The sequence below is a fragment of the Rhyacophila brunnea genome, unplaced genomic scaffold (assembly GCF_057557595.1).
Source record: "Rhyacophila brunnea isolate RB1 unplaced genomic scaffold, BYU_Rbru_1.0 scaffold_18, whole genome shotgun sequence".
In the NCBI taxonomy this organism is placed as follows: Eukaryota; Metazoa; Arthropoda; class Insecta; order Trichoptera; family Rhyacophilidae; genus Rhyacophila; species Rhyacophila brunnea.
Window position 1 is genome coordinate 37,169,312 of NW_028232837.1, and position 19,298 is coordinate 37,188,609.

Below are 19,298 nucleotides of genomic sequence, written 5' to 3' on the forward strand. Positions count from 1 at the left end.
TTCTATAAGCATCATAATATTATCAACCCCTATCTAAAATTTTAGAGTTTTTAACCCCCAACAGTGACGTCGTTTTCTCAATTAAAGATACTTAGGGAGAAAATACATCCCTCGCGAACTTCACTTTGAACTATGGTTAACAAATAAAATTAAATAATACAGTAACGTAAAACAGGACGTGGAAACGTGGCGAGTAGTGGAAGGAAAAGCATGTATTGTAAAACAATTAGTAATTTAGCCAAATAACTGACTTGTATAAACGAGTAATAGATTTTTAATATGAACACGATGTCAGTTTTAAAATGCATGCAATACGAACAGGGTGGCCTTAAGGTAAAAGTTTTAACATTTAATATTCCTGTTTTGAAGATTATCATCGGTGTAACTGTCAACTTCAAAGCGAGTTTCATAATTCATTAGTTTCAATAAACTCGTAAAATAACAATTTTTCAGTTTAATATACTTGTTTAGTTAATGAGAATAGACAAAGGAGTTTTATAAACTTAATACTTAATTAAACACAGCCTTATTATATTTCGAAAGTCTATATTAATTTGATTAAAACTGAGTAAAAAAACACTTTGAAACTACATTATGACTATCTACCTACATCAAAAGAAAACTTCTAGTCGTACAGTTTTGTTCAACCAGCGTTTTCTAATTGATTGTATATTTTGTATAACACAAAGGAAAACCTTATAAAACAAAAACAGATGCAAGCATTTTTTTTAAAGTTCAAGTTAATTAAAGTGTATTATTTTGGCTACTACTGAGATACCAATCAAAACAGGTAAGATAATAAAAATATTGTATCTATCACATTCAAAATGTTAAAATTTTTTGATTTAAGTAATAAGCGTATTCAATTATTATGTGACTATATACAATTTTGGATAACCATGATAATCCAAATCTACTGCTGTTTTCTAGTAGTTTTAATGCTACGCAGAACTTTACAATCCTTTCGTATTCATTTGAGGACGCTAATAGTAGTCATCGTGACATTCCGAGGAATTTCGAAGATAAACTGATACACCCACATCCCGAAAACCTTAATTTTTAGTTTACTTCACATAAATCTACACCCTCGGTGGCCGCGCGGCTTAAGCGTTGGACTATCACGCCGTGGGTCACAGGTTCGAATCCTGGGTCTGGCAAGTACACATATTGTTTTTCAATTTGTGTGTGAGTCAGGGTATGGACCTAATAGGTTGAGCAAGTGGCTGACATCCATTTCTCGTAAAAAAAAAAAACAAAATCTGTTAATACAAACCTCTACTCTGTGGAGGCCCATATGATCCTATTAGGATCGGACATGGTCGGAAAATCTATACCATGGAAATAATTGAAATAATTTAACAGGAAACCCTGGGTAACATCGTCTCAAGTGTAGGTTAGAAATTCCATTGTAAAGTATCACAGAAAAATATCTTATTTTGAGAAGGGCACGAATGAGAATTCTATACTAATAATAAAATTAGAGTAGGTATCTCTCTGTCCGTTTGTTCGATTATAACTCTAAACTACAAGATCAATATTGATGAAACTTGGAGAACTGGTATACTAAATTGTTGATACTAAGTATCTAGGTAGGTACCTAGTAGATTTCATCTTGAGTATTTTTTTATTTCAGAAGAATCTTTTTGGAAATATCACACTTGCAACAATTATAATAGTGAAGCATAGGCTGAAAATCACATGGCTAAAAATTGTATATAACGTGTCAATAATTAGCAATAATATGAGGTGAAACGCAGATAGAGAAGCGCACGCTTCGAAATCGGACAATAATTAATAATACTTATATTATTTTTTCATTGTATATATCTGTTTACCTGTTCTTTAAATATTTCTCGCGGATGAGGATCGATAGAATATTATAGCATCAACATCAGCCTGAATCTATCCACTGCTAGATGAAGGCCTTTCCAAGCTGATTCCACTTCTCTCGGTCCTGTACTTCCGCAGAACTTTATCATTTCATCGGTCCAGCGGCCTCTAGGTCTACCTTGCGGACGTTTTGTACCTCTTGGATACCACTGGATGACTAAATTTGTCCAACAATTATCCCTTCTTCGAGCAATATGTCCAGCCCATTTCCATTTGAGGTTTTTAGCAAACTCTATTACGTCACTCTATTGCAATATTATATAAGATATTGTATACTTTTATATCGATATTTTTTTTTGTAATCCTGCTGTACTTTTATATTATAAAATGTATTTTTTAATCGCGGAAAATACTTACTTACATAATAATAAATTGTTGAATACTTCGCATGTAAAAATACTAATTTTTCATTTGACGTCAGTTAAACATAACTAGTGTTGAATTCGTTCAAACAGACGTGTATTAGTGATTTAATATTAGTGCTGTTTTACCAACCTTTTCGAAATGCAAAATTTTTCAATTTTTAAAACCGTAATAAAACGTATAAATTTCTTCGGCGATCATAGCAGCCTTCATGGCATGAGGCATATTTTCTCCTCAAAGTACATTCCATTTATAAAAAGGTTATTTTTAAACTTTTATTTACACCTTTAATTATATAGTGTATTTTATTGTATGGATGGATGACAATCCCGATCTCGGAATTTGGAATTGATTAAATAATGATACAAAAGCTTTCACATTTTTTTTCTGTGTTTTAAATAAAGGGTTATCAAATTAGTACCGAGAATTTTTAAAACAATATAGCAGCCATAATTTTCTGAATCCCACCAAAATTGACATTTGTGTTGTATTATTAAATTTGTCAAATCATCATATAAAGATACTTAATTGTACAGTGTATACAAATTATTAAAATGTATTACAACAATAATGAATCAATTCAAGCTACGTTTTGAGCAGTGCGTGAAATTTTTGGTTAAAAAAATCGACACACAGAACTAAATAATAGTAACGTTTGTGATGTTAAGATTCCAATCTGTTAAAACGTAAACGTGCCATTTAAAATAATATCGATATTGTGGTTCAAAGTGTGGATGATATTTCAGAACAATCAATTACATGTCGTTCTCGAGGACTTTCTTATGGCACTACATTAAATATGTTTCATAGAAATTTACATTTGAAGATATATAAAAAAGAACCTAAGCCGAATGACCGTTTGGTGCATCAAAGTTTTGCTGATTGGGCTTTAGAGTAACTTGAAACAGACCAATTATTTCATATAAATACATTTTCAGCGATGAAGCTCACTTTGGGTTAAATGGCTTGTAAATTAACACAATTGTCACATTTGGAGTAATGAAAACCAACATGCTATTTTTGAAACACCTTTACATCTACGAAAATTAACAGTTCGGAGTGGTTTATTGTCTGGATGTATAATTGGGTCGTATTTTTTTGAAAACGAAAATGGCAAAGCAGTTGCTGTCAATGGAAACATATACGTCATCTAATGACATATTACCTGATTATGATTTAATACAAAAACGAAAAACTTTATTATTTTTTATCAAATTGTTCTGATCATCCAGACACCACAAAAGCAATTATATCATCAAAATTTTAGATAAAGAAACACAATGATTATTATCAAAATAACTAACAAGTACAATCTGGCAAAGTAAATGTATTTTTTTTTCATAATTAAACAATAATAAAATAAATGTATAAAGATGTACATAATAATATTTTATCATGGGTTACCCCCGAAGTAGATAATTGTATAACGCCAAGAGGCCAAGTGTGACCAACTGGAGAGAGAAAGAGCTCAGAATAAAGATTCCTGGATGACGGTTGTGCAGTGCCTGAATGGTCTATGGTGCCAGATTAATTAAGCAAGCAAGTTGACTCTATTGGGTTTCACTGATTCAATTAAAGTAAAATCAGCCGCACAACGATTTTAGAGTATCACAAAATTAAACGCGAGATAGCACTCCTTAATGATAAGAAAACTCCTAAAAGTGGACGATATCCTATTTAAGAATGGAGAGCTAAATAAAATGTTTTTTCTTCTGTTACAAGTGCTCATTGATTAATAATCCTTTGTAATGCCATTGTTGTTTTAGAATAATATGGTCCTTACTTGTATCAATATCAGCACTGGGTATGATATACATTCTTCATCAGGCGACTGATTTATTTGAAAATCAAGCAATTTCATTTGTTCCCGAGACTACGTACCTTAACTGGGATACTGATTTTCCTGCAGTGACAGTATGCGAGATAGTTGACAATGAAAAACTAAGGGATTATTATGGAGAGTAAGTACCAAATGGACTTTGTATAACATTTATAAACATGAAAACAACTCAGAAACATACTTACTAGAATATAGTTAGACGCTGGACGAGACTCGATCCCGCATACATCGAATTTCGGTAAATGTGCTTTACCTATTGAGCTACCTGTGTCCTACCCAATTACGACAAAATTAAAGAAATTGACTAACGAATATTCATACAACTGAAGCTCAAATTTAGGAATGTTTCTGAAGTGTTTTCAAAATACAAATTATGAATATTTAATTAAAATTTAGTTCATTAAGAGCATACTTCAGTGAAACAGCAAATAAATTTCAACTATTGGTGCGACGAAATTTTGGACTCGCTGCCAATCGGAGAGCAAAAGTCGAGCTGTGAACATGTCAATTTGTTTTGTGATGGCGTCGGAGGAATTAATTCTTAAATCGTGTAAATATGACTAAAAAACGTTGCCCATTTATTTGAAAAAGAAAACATTCAATGAACATATTATTAATATTATTACTAATAGAACAGTAAACATAACATTAAATGGACGCATATTGAATTTGTATGACAAATTATGTTTTTTTCTGCACGCGCCGTTTGCACAATCTTCGCGTCGCGTAGTCACGATCGTTTTAGATCGTGCCCCAGCTATTATAGTATAGCTTTAACTTTTCTTTAATATAGCGAAACTATTTGGTTATAGATACTAAAACGTTAGATGTATTTTATATTTATTATTATTATAAAAAATAAACTTTAAATCCATTTTAATGTACATCAAATCAAGCTTTTATACTGTGAAAATCAGTCAAAATCAGATTCGATATAAATAAAAAGTTTTTAGAAATATTTGTTTTTCAAAATAAATATAAAATACATAAGTACATTAAAACTAAATTAAATATATGTCATAGAGTACACTAAATTAAATATAACATCATGATAAACATAACCATAAAATAGTATGTAATAAAAAGAAGGTTTTTTATTGTGTATGTATCTTAGATACGTATATATTATTTAAATCAGTCTAATAATTACAAACTATTACGTATTTTTTCACTAGGTGCCTCTGCTAGGTGGATTATTCAGCTGAAACTTTTAACCCAAAGCCATCCCCAAAATTATTCATTTTCAACTTATTTAGAGCAATAGCTTCAAATTTAAATCACCAGTAAATGGTCTCAAATCTCAGGCTTCGTATTTTTTTCGCCAGGTACCTCTGGTAGGCGGAGCATTCACAAAAGTGGTACAAATTATTTCTTTAGGGAAAGCTAACCATTACAGTAAAGTACAATGTAAAGTTATGGGTAATCGCCACTAAGCCTTACTTGTACCTACATTCAATCTGGATGATGGCTACCTCGAAATAAAGTCCTCACAAAATGCATGTGATTTTTTTTGCATGTTTTCTATACCATAGTTTTATATTGTCTGTTCGATTTTGCCGTTAAGTCTTTACTGAGCCTTTTTTAAAGAGGCACCTAGCGGAAAAATACGAAGCTTGCAATTTGAGACATTTTTTTGATAATTTACAATTTCAACTGTACCTATTAATTAATAAATATGTATCTGAAAACATTAAAAAGAAAAATATTTTTTATTTTAAGTCAAAGATAAGCTTACAATAAATTGTAAAAAATGTAATAAAATGTGAATTGTTGAATCGGACCGCACCTTATTATAACATATATTTTATGGTCATATTTATTATTAAAATTTAGTTTATTAAGTTTTCTAAGCATCACCTAAGAGATTTTTGACTAATTTATAGTTTTATTATTTTTATATCTATTTTAAAAAACATCGATTTTTATAAAAAAATATAAATGTGTATAACTTGAAATCTTTTTTATTTATATATATAAATTGCAAGCTTCGTAATTTTCCGCTAGGTGCCTCTTTAAAACGGCTCAGTAAAGGCTTCGCCTTAACCAATAATGATTGGATACAATATCTACTATTAAAAGATAAACCAGCCAAGATTCCTTGATACAAGCCGGTTGCATGACAAAACTTGTGTTTAGAACAATATTATAACTTTAAATCTAAAGATGTTCACTTTGAACAAAACTTTGTTTGGTGCATTAACTTTTTAAGCTATTTTAAAATATTTAAGGCGTTTCAAGACAAGGTTTAAAACCACTGTTAATTTCCCCGCAATGTCATTTTAAAATTAAAAATATTTTCCAATCCTTTCCCCAAAAAGGATTTCGGTATAATGACAATACCGAAGGCTGCAGATATCTGACAGACTCAGTTATTAAAACAAAAACCCTCGAGAAATATATATTAATGCCCATGGGATTAAAGCTCCATTCGTCAGGAGATAAGTTAATGTTTTCATACACAACAGAATCTGAGTAAATATTGTCTTTCCATCTAGAAACGTAGCATTTCAACTGATGTCGCCGTCTGCTATTGTTGGAACCGGGGAGACGGTTTAGTTTACTCGTGACTCAAATAGACATTGTGCTTGTATGATTTTTGAAAGGCAATTTAATTAATTTATATTACATATTATCTGTTTTCTTGTGTCTGAACAAAGCCAATGCTTTATGTGATGATATAACATAAAACAGAAGCGAAAAGTGCCTATTGGCGGTATGTAAACGAAGGTTAATCTAAAACAAAATGCACGCTTTGTCAGACTTAAAAGACTCGAAGTACATATAAAATAAATAAAATAAATATTTTTTTTTTTTTAAAAGCCTTTATATTTCGTACAGACAAAAAAATTAATGACAGTGAATTGACTATATCTAATGTATATATTATAACCTATGATTATATCTATTATGTATATATATATCTATCTATCCATGATTGTATTATCTACTTTATATAATATAAATTATTTTTTTTGTATAATACATATATATATTAAGATTTTTATTTTGTATATAATACTAATAAATGATGTTTATATATTTAACAGTGCTATGTAACGTTTTGTAACTTAAATAATATTTTTAATGCTAAGATACTAGTTTGTTTGGTTTGTAAGAACCCCTCTTCGGGTGAAGGCCTCCTCCAAAGAAAGAAATCCCACTGGACTCTTTGGTTATTTGTAGCTAAATTGGGCCCGCTGTTTTTGTGATGTCGTCTTGTCATCTCGCATGGGGTCTTCCTATGTAGCGTTTCCCTTTTGTTCAGTTGTAGGTTAATATGTAAAGCTTAGTTGGTGGGATAGATGCAAGGTTTATTAGCATGGTTGTATTTTTCTTTGGAGGGTTATGGTTTGATCTTCCTCGATGACCAGCCGTATTGGAAGATGGTTTTCGTTTCTTGTTATAATATTTTCATGTATGACATCTTCGAGGGAGGGGTGGGTTGGTTGCTATGTGTTCTTGTCTTTGTTGACTTGGTTGTTTGTTATAATGTTGGTATTTTTGTTGACTTAGAAGTTCAGCATACCCGGTTTCGGGGCTCCTTCTGACAGACTATTTGATTTTCGAAACGATATCTGTGGTTGAAGCGTTTTGTTCTTTTTGGTGGCTTGAATGTTTCTATCGTTCTGTGGAAGGGGGCTATTTTCAGATGATGTAGGGAGTATTCTTTTAATGTTAAGTTTTACTATGATCAGTTTATCATATTTTATTCTGACTGTTTTGCCTTTCTCTTTCTCTAGGATCATTTGCTGTTGTAATTCTCTTATTTTTTCTAGAATGTTTCAGCGCTCCCTTTTGTTTAAATATGTTTATCTTGAGACCTAAGTACATATATTTTGTATTAATGTAGTGCTTTTATATACTGAAAAGTTTAATATAATTAGTATGTTTTTATTAATATTAGTTCGAAAGCCGATTCACAAAATATACCTAGCAGAAAATATTCGTCGATCAGCAGAAACACTTTGTACAACTTTAAGAAATAAGTAGATTTTATTTAAGATACGAACAGAATATGGTTATATGATGTTCTAATTAGATTCTTTTTTTAAATGTAGGTATTAATGAAACCATATTATTTAAATAATATCAGTACATACCTACTGGAAGCATTATTTTTATCTAATTAAATCTAACTGGATTATCCTTATTTTCAAATAAATATTCAATTTTCCATCTTTTTAATCGCCCTTATATTTTTTACCATTTACCAGATACTTTCAACAGTATTTTTTTATTATTTACAAATAATATTATATCGATTATTCATTGTCATCGGAAAACCACAGAATATGTATATGATATAATATACCCTAGTTATATAAAAATTTTAATTCTCGAGATTCAAGATTTAAAATCTCGAAAATTTCTCGAGAATTCCCGTCGGGAAATTCCCGAAACCCAACTCTACGCACGCGTTGAGCAAACGACATTTGGTTCTCATAGAAAACAGCATTGGCCTCAATGCGACTCCAAGTTGGCTGAATGCACCCCTGCCAAACCCATGCGGATTCCAAGCTCACTAGATATATACATACATTATTAGACATAGATATAAGTACATTATTTAAAAATATTTATTAACCATAATTATAAAGAACTTTCCTTTATAGGATTCTAATACTTATTTTTAAAATTGTTACAGATATGAAATAGAGCCTGAACTGACATCGGTCCATAAAGAAATATTATTCGTCGATACCCAACATTATTGCAGAAGCTGTTCATCGTGTGACGAAAACTTAAAATGTCCCACAGATTTTTTTCAGCTGCTGAAAAAATATCGAGCTCCCTGTAACGAGACGGTGGTCAGGTGTTCTTGGAGAGATAAGGTTAAAATATTACTTTATTTTCTATACATTATTACGGTTTAAGTAGCCAGCTTGTTTTATTACGTAAATACAAAATCTCAAGACATCCAAAAGGATATAAATAATATTTAGGCAAGAATTAGTTATTTATAAGATTAGATTATGGAACATGGCATTTTCAGTGTCCTAATTATGTGTTATAAATCGATATTCTTTTTGTTTAGGTAGTCACTAAATTATATAATTATGTCGAAATCAACAAAACTCTTTTTTCAAATGGATCTCGTATAAAATTTTAAATATTATTAAAGTTAAGTTACTATGTTTTGACTTTGAAAAATACAAGAAAATGGCGATAACCAAAAAGTTACTGAAGCATATTATTATGATAGTTAAATTAAGTTGGCTTGCACATCTAAGCTCGCCTCGTCTGCAACGTGTCAAATACGTCGATGTGACGTCATCGTTATTCACAATACACACGTTGCCAAATGGATCTCCGCCCATTGGTGGATTGCATCATTTTAGTTTGAAAAAAAAACAGTTGAAGTCGCATGCACCCATTTTCACCCGACATGCAGCGCAGGTATAATCCCGAAATGTCGCACTTCGTCATTCATTTTAGCTTGCCGTGTGACATCACTGTCCTCACAGGGCCTTACCTATACGCACATGAGATAGTTACATGTTGCGCTCAGTTTTTGATTTATGACTATTATTCCAGTCGAGACGATTTTCAATGTGCGACTGGGATAACTGAAATTCATTTTGTATTGCAGTTTTAATTCGATCAAATATCACACCTGTGCTATGAGCTTTTTCAGCACTTAGCTATAAATACTTAACATTAATGTTATACCTCAGCATAAAACAATTGTTTTATTCATTTTAACAACATGAATAGTATCATGAATTATTTTGATGGTGTAAATTGATAATTTTTGGTGAAAATAAATTAAGTATATAAATTAAGGTAAAACCCAATATACATAATATAATAATATTTCCCATGAGAAAGATATCATATATCTAAACCAATTTTGTCTATCATCTCCATGGCAAAACATTAGTCAAAATTGTACTAAAACTAGGACGAATCTGGCCCTTATCCCTATTAAGTTATGTGAAATAATTGAGGAGTCAACTAATACCAATGCACCAGTGACAAAATTATGTACCTATATCGAATTTTGAGTCAATATTGAATTGTCAATTGCATACAACTTTTTCCTACACTTTGTTAATGAGTTTTTGTTGTAAGTACTTTTTAAGTTTACTTTTCCAGGAAAAAAACAAATTTTAATACAAAACTGTTTAATACTGTCTATTTAAATAATTTACGCATAAGTATGTGGTCATCTGAGAATTGCTCGTAACTTTTTTTAAATGAAATGTTGCTTATACTCGTTTAATTTTCAACACCACATTTTTTTAAATTTAAGAAATAAGTATATAAAATTCAGATAAATTTCAATAAAAAATATATATGCATGAAATATGAGCAGAACACCCATAAATAATTATTACGAAGTCTATGAACATATTTTATTTTCAATACATCACAGGTATACAAGTATCTCTGGAATTTTCGAGCATCTTTCGTAGTCTAATAGCAATATGTATGCGCTGTTTCGCAGACCTTCGACTGTTGCGAGAGATTTATGTCCATCTTCACCGAGTACGGAGAGTGTTTCGTGTTCAACTCTGCCCAGTTTGGGGGCGAACGAATGCACCTGTCTAATAAACTCACCGGCCCAGGATATCTAAAGTTTACGTCCATGGAAAGCGTTATGGTAAGAAATAAAATGAAAAAAAATTCTCGTGCGTACGAAATATACTCATATATTTTGTTTGAGAGCAAATTCAACAAACTTAAACCTTTCAACAATGCCCACGGTGGCCGCGCGGCTTAAGCGTTGGAGTATATTGCCGTGGGTCCCAGGTTCGAATCCTGGGTCTGGCAAATACACATATTGTTTTTCAATTTGTGGGTGTCAGGGTATGGACCTAATAGGTTGAGCAAGTGGCTGACATCCATTTCTCGTAAAAAACAAAATATATCAATACAAACCTCTACTCTGTGGATGCCCATATGATCCTATTAGGATCGGACATTTCAAGGGACAAAATAATTGTTTATATTCAATAGCGTTATTTTCTGTTTATTATTAAGACCGTATTTAGTATGCCCACGGGGGCCAACTCTGATATTATCACATTTCTGTATATGGACGACTTGAAATGGCGTCAAAATTCAGTCACAAATCGTAAATTTTTTGTTCAATTAAACTATGCGCCGACATAACCACAAGATTTATTGAGTTTTCCCTCTATACTCCTCACTGACAACCCTCGCCGGCCGGCTTCCATATTTCTGGAGGAAGTGTGTTTAGGTTGTGACGGGGTTATATTTAACGGCAAACTGTTGTAGTGGGCAGTGGACGTAATTTATAAAAAAAAAATTTGATACAAATAAAAAATATGTGCTATGCCGAGAATTCAGAAAAAATAGAGTTCTAGAGTAACAGACAACCGATCTCGAGTGTGAAAGAATACAGGATAAACTTAAACACGTGTCAGGAAGTTTATACACTGACGCTCATTCAATATTGGTGTATTTGAAGGTTACAACACACATTATTACACCTCTATAATGTGTAGTTAATTTTTGTAGGACATTCACACATTCGAAACTCTGCATCAAAATGTAATGTATTGGAGTATAGCCTATCCGAATTACATGTATTAATCTGTTATATGGTGATATGCTATTATATAATGTATTAATGATCTTATCGACCTAAAGCTTTCAGTAATAGATTACTCGTAGAAAGCTCATTTTACGAGATAATGAAGATACCTAAAATATTGCATTACTGCGAATTACCATCGGAAGGAGGAAACCGACGACGGCCTAGGGGTAATAAAGACCTCGTATAGGAGGTGGATGCCCACTAGTAAAAAGATTCAGAATAATAATCAAAAATATGGTGTTTTAATTTTCAAACCTTAGCCATCGTAAATTGTTAACGAAATATTAATTTGGATTCACAAATTAACTATTTCATGTCGTTAAGAAATAAAATGTTAAATAAATATCTTATATTTCATGCATCAGTAAGTATAAGTATACAATTAATGAAAACAAATCTCACTTGTAATCACACGGTTATAATTCAACTGTCAAAAAGGTGCTATAATTTCGGTATGTGTATAACCAACAAAAATGAACACTTAATGAGTATAGCTAACATGGTTTCGCACCTTACTAAAATGAAATGCATTTGTAAGTAGTCGATAGTAAATTGTAGACAGAAGTTAATATACCTTACCTATAATTTGTGTAATTTAAAACTAGGTAGCTATCTACTTATATTGTAAATATTATGTATTTTTAATACGCCTAATTCTAGATATAGAATACACAAATAGGATTAGATTTAGGCATACAATAAATTTATATTATCGTATTTAATCTCTTTATTTTTCGTAAATAATGATTCATCGTTTGGTTTATTTTTCACCTTGAGTTAAATATAAATCATTCTCATAATATAATCTCATTTGTATTGTTTTAAATTTCAGATAGATGTTCATTCTCCAGATGATATCATATTTAGTAATTTTGATAAGCCGGTAATCAACAGTAAAGAAGGCGATCTCCCATTTGCCTCTGAATTTGAATTGAGATTTCAAGTAGGTTATCAATAATTTAGATTATTTGAAATTATTATATTTAAAAAGATCACGTAGCTTATGCAAATGCAAAGATTACGCTGGATCGGCTACTTGCATAAAATGCCGGAGGATATACCGGCGAGGCGAGCTATGTACGCAACCCCTGATTGCAAGAGAAGACCTAGACGGCCGAAACTGTGATGGCTGGACTGTGCCACGGGAGATTTAAAAATGCTCGGTCAAAGCAATTGGAGAATGTCGGCGCTGGATCGTCCAAGATGGAGGAAGTTTTTGAAGGAGGCCAAGACCCACCAAGGGTTGTAGTGCCATAAATGATGATGATACTTCAAAAATAAATAAAATTTCTAATACTATGGCCAATCACCCGACAGAATTGGAGTATATGGCAGCCATAAAGTCGTGACATTTCCATCACCACTAGAAATTGCAATACCGAATTAAAATAGCAATACCGGTTCTTATTTTATAGTTATTATTACTTATTTAATAGTGGTATCAATACCGGTATTTTTTTTAAATTATATTAAGACAGTTCTTTCATGGCATCCGATTTTTCTCCTAAACCAAACTTGAGATCGTTCCTTTCCTAAAATACAAATATTCAACCCAAAACCAAAATCAATAGTTTTTTCACAGATATGTGAAAAGCTTCATAGATATGTAGTAGATTTTTAGTTATTTTTTCACTTTTATCTGGTCATTCAGTCATTTGAGATAATATATTTTCAATTTGTCTGATTCTTAGCATCGTGGATCCCAGGTTCAAATTCTGAGTCTGGCAAGTACACATATTATTTTTCAATTGGTGTATGAGTCAGAGTATGGACCTAATAGCTTGAGCAAGTGGCTGACATCCATTTCTCGTAAAAACGAAATCTCCACTCTGTAGAGGCCCATATGATCTAATTAGGATTGAACAAGGTCGAAAAAAAGTTTTAGATTTGTAAAACCGATATTTCATTATCGATGAATAGCGGGATACCGGTTTTCAGAATACCGATATTGCAATCCCTAATCACAACGTCCCGAACTTCCTCCCTTGTGAGACCTGCAGCGAATATACGATGAAGGTGCAGAGTGTTGCTCCTTCAAGCGTATATTTTGAGCATATGTCTTGACCATGTGAAACACGTCTCCACACACTAATAACTGACATATAAGTTCACAACCTTAAGTTTGTGTACGGCGGCCGTATCACTGAACCCCTAAGCTTCCCATAAAACATAGTTCAGTCATTTACTACGATATGTTTGAAAGCTATTTCGCATATGTCATTCACGTGGTGAGCTTAAAAAAATGACATGAAAAACTATGAACTACTGCCTTAAATGGATATAATAATTAATATTATTATCATATATATTATGTTGTATCAATTTTTCAGAATATCTTAAGTTATATACTTCGTAAATAGATAAAATAGTTCCGTTTTTAGGTAGAAGATATAACCAACGAGCAATCAGTGGAACACATGAACACGCGTATGAGAGGATGTCTATTCCCCCACGAGATCCCAAGTGAAGGTCTGCTATATCCAAGATACAGTTACTCCACGTGTATAGTGCACTGCAGGGCTGTGAGGCAGCTCAACCAATGCAACTGCACGCACCATATGCTTCCAAGGATGAGTATGCAATTTGTCTAGGACGTAGGTCGTAACAATCGTCCAATAATTCATAAAAATACGAATAGTATCATGTTTATGATCTTTTAGTTTCACCTTATTACGAGATAAACAGTTAACAAACTCTCCTACGTTAGTTTTTTTTGGATAATTACTACCGTGTTCGGAAAATCACAGTTTTTCATGAACTGTTATTTCGGAAACAGATGGCCGTATAGCATCGAGATAAAATTCATGTATAAATAAAATACTTATAAAACACGTAATATAACCCCCGGAATACAAGGGAAAAATAGAAGAAAATAATATGTAGGTACGTCAATTACAACTATAACAATTATAATGTACTTATACTATATTTATATAGAATTATAAATGATTCAAAAGTAGGTTAGCAAGTTGGTGCTCGTAAGTAATAATTCGTACCAATCAAATATCTGATAATAATGACAGCATTATCAGATATTTTGTTATCAAGCAATACCAAATAATTGTTCTTATTGAATAAAAAAAATATGAATGTCTGCAAACAAGCGTCGCATCTAAATGGTTTTGTGTATATTGTATACAACTTACTTCACGGTGAAATTCTCCAGAAAGAATTCGTCATTTTTTGTATCTCAATGCTATACGGCCATCTTTATTGATACAACTGTTTGCGGTGAACTGTGCTACAACAAACCTCATACGTATAATTTACATGTTACCAATTAATGTTACCTCATCTGTTCTGGTAAAAAGTAGTCAACATTGTTTTTTTAAATCAATTCATTTTCATTTTTCTAGCTGCATCATGTCGAACTCGCCAATACCTATTTTACTCAAGCTTTAATTGAATATAATATGCGCAAAGTAGTTTTGTTCAGAAAAAGCTCATCAGGAAATAATCACGATGTGTGCAAGGTATACCAACTAGTATGTCTTCGAGGATTATTTACCGACTAGAAGCATCAATCTTCATTTTTATCATAATGATTCACTTTCCAAATTCGACCGCCTGGCTACTTATTTCATGTGAACATAAAAGACAAAGAACTGTCCCAAAATTCACAAAGTTTGACAGATATCCGTGACAATCAACAGTAAACAAATGATGTTGATGAATATAACTAATTATCATTGCATGAAGTTACGACACTTAAACTTTGTTGCAGAAAATGAGCCATGCTGCGATATTCAGGGACTCACCTGTTTGACAAAGCTTGCAGGTAATAATTTCAGGTACATTACTCTAGTAAAGTTTGTACACGTGGTGGTCCTCGGAGGTAGGGAGCTGAAATGTGGGTTAAATGTAGGCCTTAACCTCCTTATTCAACGGAAGGCGGTGAAGGTCCTTATTTCGATTTTAACAAAATTTTACTTAGTTTGGCTTTGCGGTATTTTCTAAATATAATATTATATATATTTTATTGTCACTATAAATATCAAGTTTAGTAATCAGTTTATTAAATAATAAAAAAATCATATTTTTAATAAAGTATAAACTTAATTAGTCTTGGCTTCATCGTTGCTAAATTTACGGTAAAATGTTTTACTTTGTTAAACCATTTATTTCGCAAATACGTAGTTTAATATTTGATGTATCAGTAATCGTTTGTTTATATGAGGTTTGCTTATTATTTTTGCTTTAATTTCAATTGTTAGTATAGAATAATATAATCCGAGCCAGATAAAATTTAGTAAACATCGAAATAAGTTTCCGGACCGCCCCCATAAATGGTCTCGTGGAGTATTGTATAAGAGGAAAGCTGAATAAAGATGTAAAATAGTGCAACATAGCATGAAAAGGTGCATGTTTGGCATAACGCGGAAAGATCACAAAATAACTAATGTATAAAGAAACACCCAAGAGTACGCGATGCGATAGAGGTCGCTAAGCAGATGAAATGATAATGAGCTCGACATGTCAAATATTCCATACAGTGGTACCCAATGGGTACTAAACGTTCACCGGGATGTCCTAAACCCGCTGGATGGACGAACTCATGAAGTATGGTGGATGTACGTGGCATTGATGAACTAAGGACCGAAAAGTTGGGAGGGAGCTAGAGGAGGCCTTACCAGCAGTGGATCGACACCGGCTATTGTTGATGATAAATCCAATATTTTTTTATTCCACTGTTCCGACCATGTCCGATCCTAATAGGATCATAACATAATGTATTAACAGATTTTGTTTTTACGAGAAATAGATGTCAGCCACTTCCTCAACCTAGGTCCATACTCTGATTCATACACAAATTGAAAAACAATATGTGTACTTGTCACACCCAGGATTCGAACCTTGGACCCACGGCGCTATAGGCCGACGCCTTAGCCGCGTTGCCATCGTGGTTAAAACCACCACACTAAAAGATAACAACTACATTATTTAGACTACGTATTCTTTACAGGAGTAATAATAATATAATAATTATTCCCTTTATTGTCATATCCAAAATAAAATTATTGTTAAATTTATATTTTTATCATCAGAAGCGAGTGACGACTTGGATGAAGATTGCGACTGTTTGCCATCGTGTGTTGAACCAAATTATGATGTCATATTTGTAAAAAATAGGTAAGTTTACAAAGAGATTTGAAGGGTTGAAAGTCTAATATGAAACTGAGATATAAAAAAAACCATACATATATGTATGAAAACTTACATTTTTATGTTTACAAAGTTAAGGAAGAACATCAGTATAATATGATAAGTTTACATAATATTCTGACGATAAAATAAACGAAGGAATAATAAAATATTTAAACATTGACATTATTGAAACGTTCTATGTAGAGGGTGTGTAGGGGCACATAGACCCCGTCCATATTCCAATGTATTTGTGTGACAAAATGGTAGAGTTAGGAAATTAGACCCTTCAGAATATCATTGGAGTAAAAAACTTAGCATAGATTTTTTGGGACTTAGACCCTTATAGACTTTCAACCCTTCATTTATCTAATACATATCCTATTTTTAAACAACAAAACTTTGATAAAAGAACCTTTTTTTATTCAGGCCAAATACTGGAGAATTAACAGATGAACTATTAGACCGAGGAACGTTGATTTCGATCAGTTTGGAGTTAATACCATCTACCAGAGTAAAACGATTGGTCGTAAGAAGTTCGCTTGATCACGTAGGTATGAGATCATTTAAAATAGAAAAAAAATCAAACGCAATAATTATTATTATCGCAAGAATGGAAACACATCAACCCTGTCAAATAATATTAATGCAATAACCCATTTTAAAGTTATTATTTTAAGGTTTATTTAATTGCCTATGTTTAGAGTTATTAAGATAGAAGGTCTGGTTTATTTATGTAGGTCAGTAAAATACTTTAGCAGACTAAAGGCCTCTTCGGACTGTTCCAGTGATTTAGTAGAGTGGCGAGTGATTTAGTGAATTAATAACAGAAAAGTGTCCGAACACAGTGCATTAGTGAGTGACATGTCAAAATGAACAAAGCGACGAGAACGACGGATATTTCAAAACGGACACCATTCGCGCGACACGAGAGTGCTGCCGTCTGTCATATAAACTTGTAACTTCAAAAATAATTCAGAATACAGAATAAACGGAATAATAAATGAATATAACATATAAGATAATGTGTACCTCTTTACTTATCTTCAAGAACAACAAGCTTTCTGTAAAATATTGCCATTTATCTACGGATCTATCAACACAAGTTCGCAACGGTTTGTCACATTGAAGTATAATAACTGTGAGTTATATTATTTCGAGTAGTATCTTCACTCCAACGTTGTGCCATCTCTGCGGCAGTCTGCGACCAATGAACTCGCCTGTTCAGACTTGTTTCGTGGCTTGTTTAGTATTTAGTGAGGTGTGGTGGGGGTCGCTACTCGGCCGAAATAATAAAATAAAATGGATCGACTGGACTGGCTACTTTACTAAACTACTCGACTAAATTTGTCTGTTCAGACACGGTTTTTTACAAAATCACTCGCTACTCTACTAAATCACTGGAACAGTCCGAACAGGCCTTAATTATTGTTTGTTATGAAAACAAATTTATGAAATTTAATATAGTTTTTATGAAAGATTTTACTACTAAGTTTTTAAGAATTAGATACTTTTAGATTGGGTAGGCATCTAATACTAATTTAATTGATTTTATACCTATTCCACGTATACCTATTTGTTTATATTAGTTAATATCCAATAAAATTGATTATATAAAATAATAATGATAACTAGCCAACTTTTTGAGAGAAAATTATTCTTGAAAACTAAAAAATATTACCACAAGCATTAATTATTATGAAAGTAATCATATTTGACCTGAAAAGAATCAAATACTTATGTAAAATATTGAGATGTGAAATTTTAAATAAATATACCTATATTTATTTAAAATAAAAAACATAAAAAAATATTAAATAAAAGAAAATTAAAAAAATAACTTTAATCTGTAATATAAAACATTATATAATGAATATTTTTCTTTCCAGTGTTTATAGGTGGAACAGCCGGCATTTTTTTCGGAGCATCAATTCTCAGCCTCTTAGAGATACTTTACTTGGTGTTTATAAGAAAATACACTTGAAGTATTATGGTTTTACTAGTATTGATGAATCTATGTTGTGTTCTTAATCTCGTGAATTATAAAATAACATGTAAAATTGGTGCTCACCTACACCACGTACCTTACCTGGATGTCAACTCTACTCAACTGATAACTAATTAGATATGCGAACATTTTTTTGAGAAGACGCTCAATTAGTCTTGGATTGGGATTTTGGTTATGTCACTTCTATCGTGTAGACGATGATGAATCGCTAAAGTAATTTAGTGGGGTATATCAAGGAAAATATACAGGTTTACTCATTGGTTATTAATATGCAGTTGTCTAGGCGGCTCTCGTGGTGCAGTGCGTAAGGCACTTGTCTTCCACCCGAGAGTTCTGGGTTCGATTCCCGGTGAGGACACAACATTTATGTGTTTTTCTCAAAGCCTGGGTGTTTGTGATTATTCAAAATTACTAACAACCACCTGTGGGTTTATTCTATATACAAGGCTGTTTTCGGTCCGCTACGGCAGCTAAATAGGGTAGGAAAGTAT

General features: G+C 32.1%; 1 protein-coding gene across 1 annotated transcript; it reads left to right on the forward strand.

Annotated features, from left to right (window-relative positions):
- The first annotated feature begins 2,394 nt into the window (after positions 1 to 2,394).
- LOC147073481 (uncharacterized) lies at positions 2,395 to 18,783 on the forward strand. The gene is made up of 7 exons (XM_085945655.1): positions 2,395 to 2,513; positions 4,020 to 4,179; positions 10,542 to 10,697; positions 14,039 to 14,231; positions 16,703 to 16,787; positions 17,229 to 17,353; positions 18,689 to 18,783. The coding sequence occupies exons 1-7, from the start codon at positions 2,395 to 2,397 to the stop codon at positions 18,781 to 18,783; spliced, it is 933 nt and encodes a 310-aa protein (XP_085801781.1).
- The last annotated feature ends 515 nt before the right edge of the window (positions 18,784 to 19,298 follow it).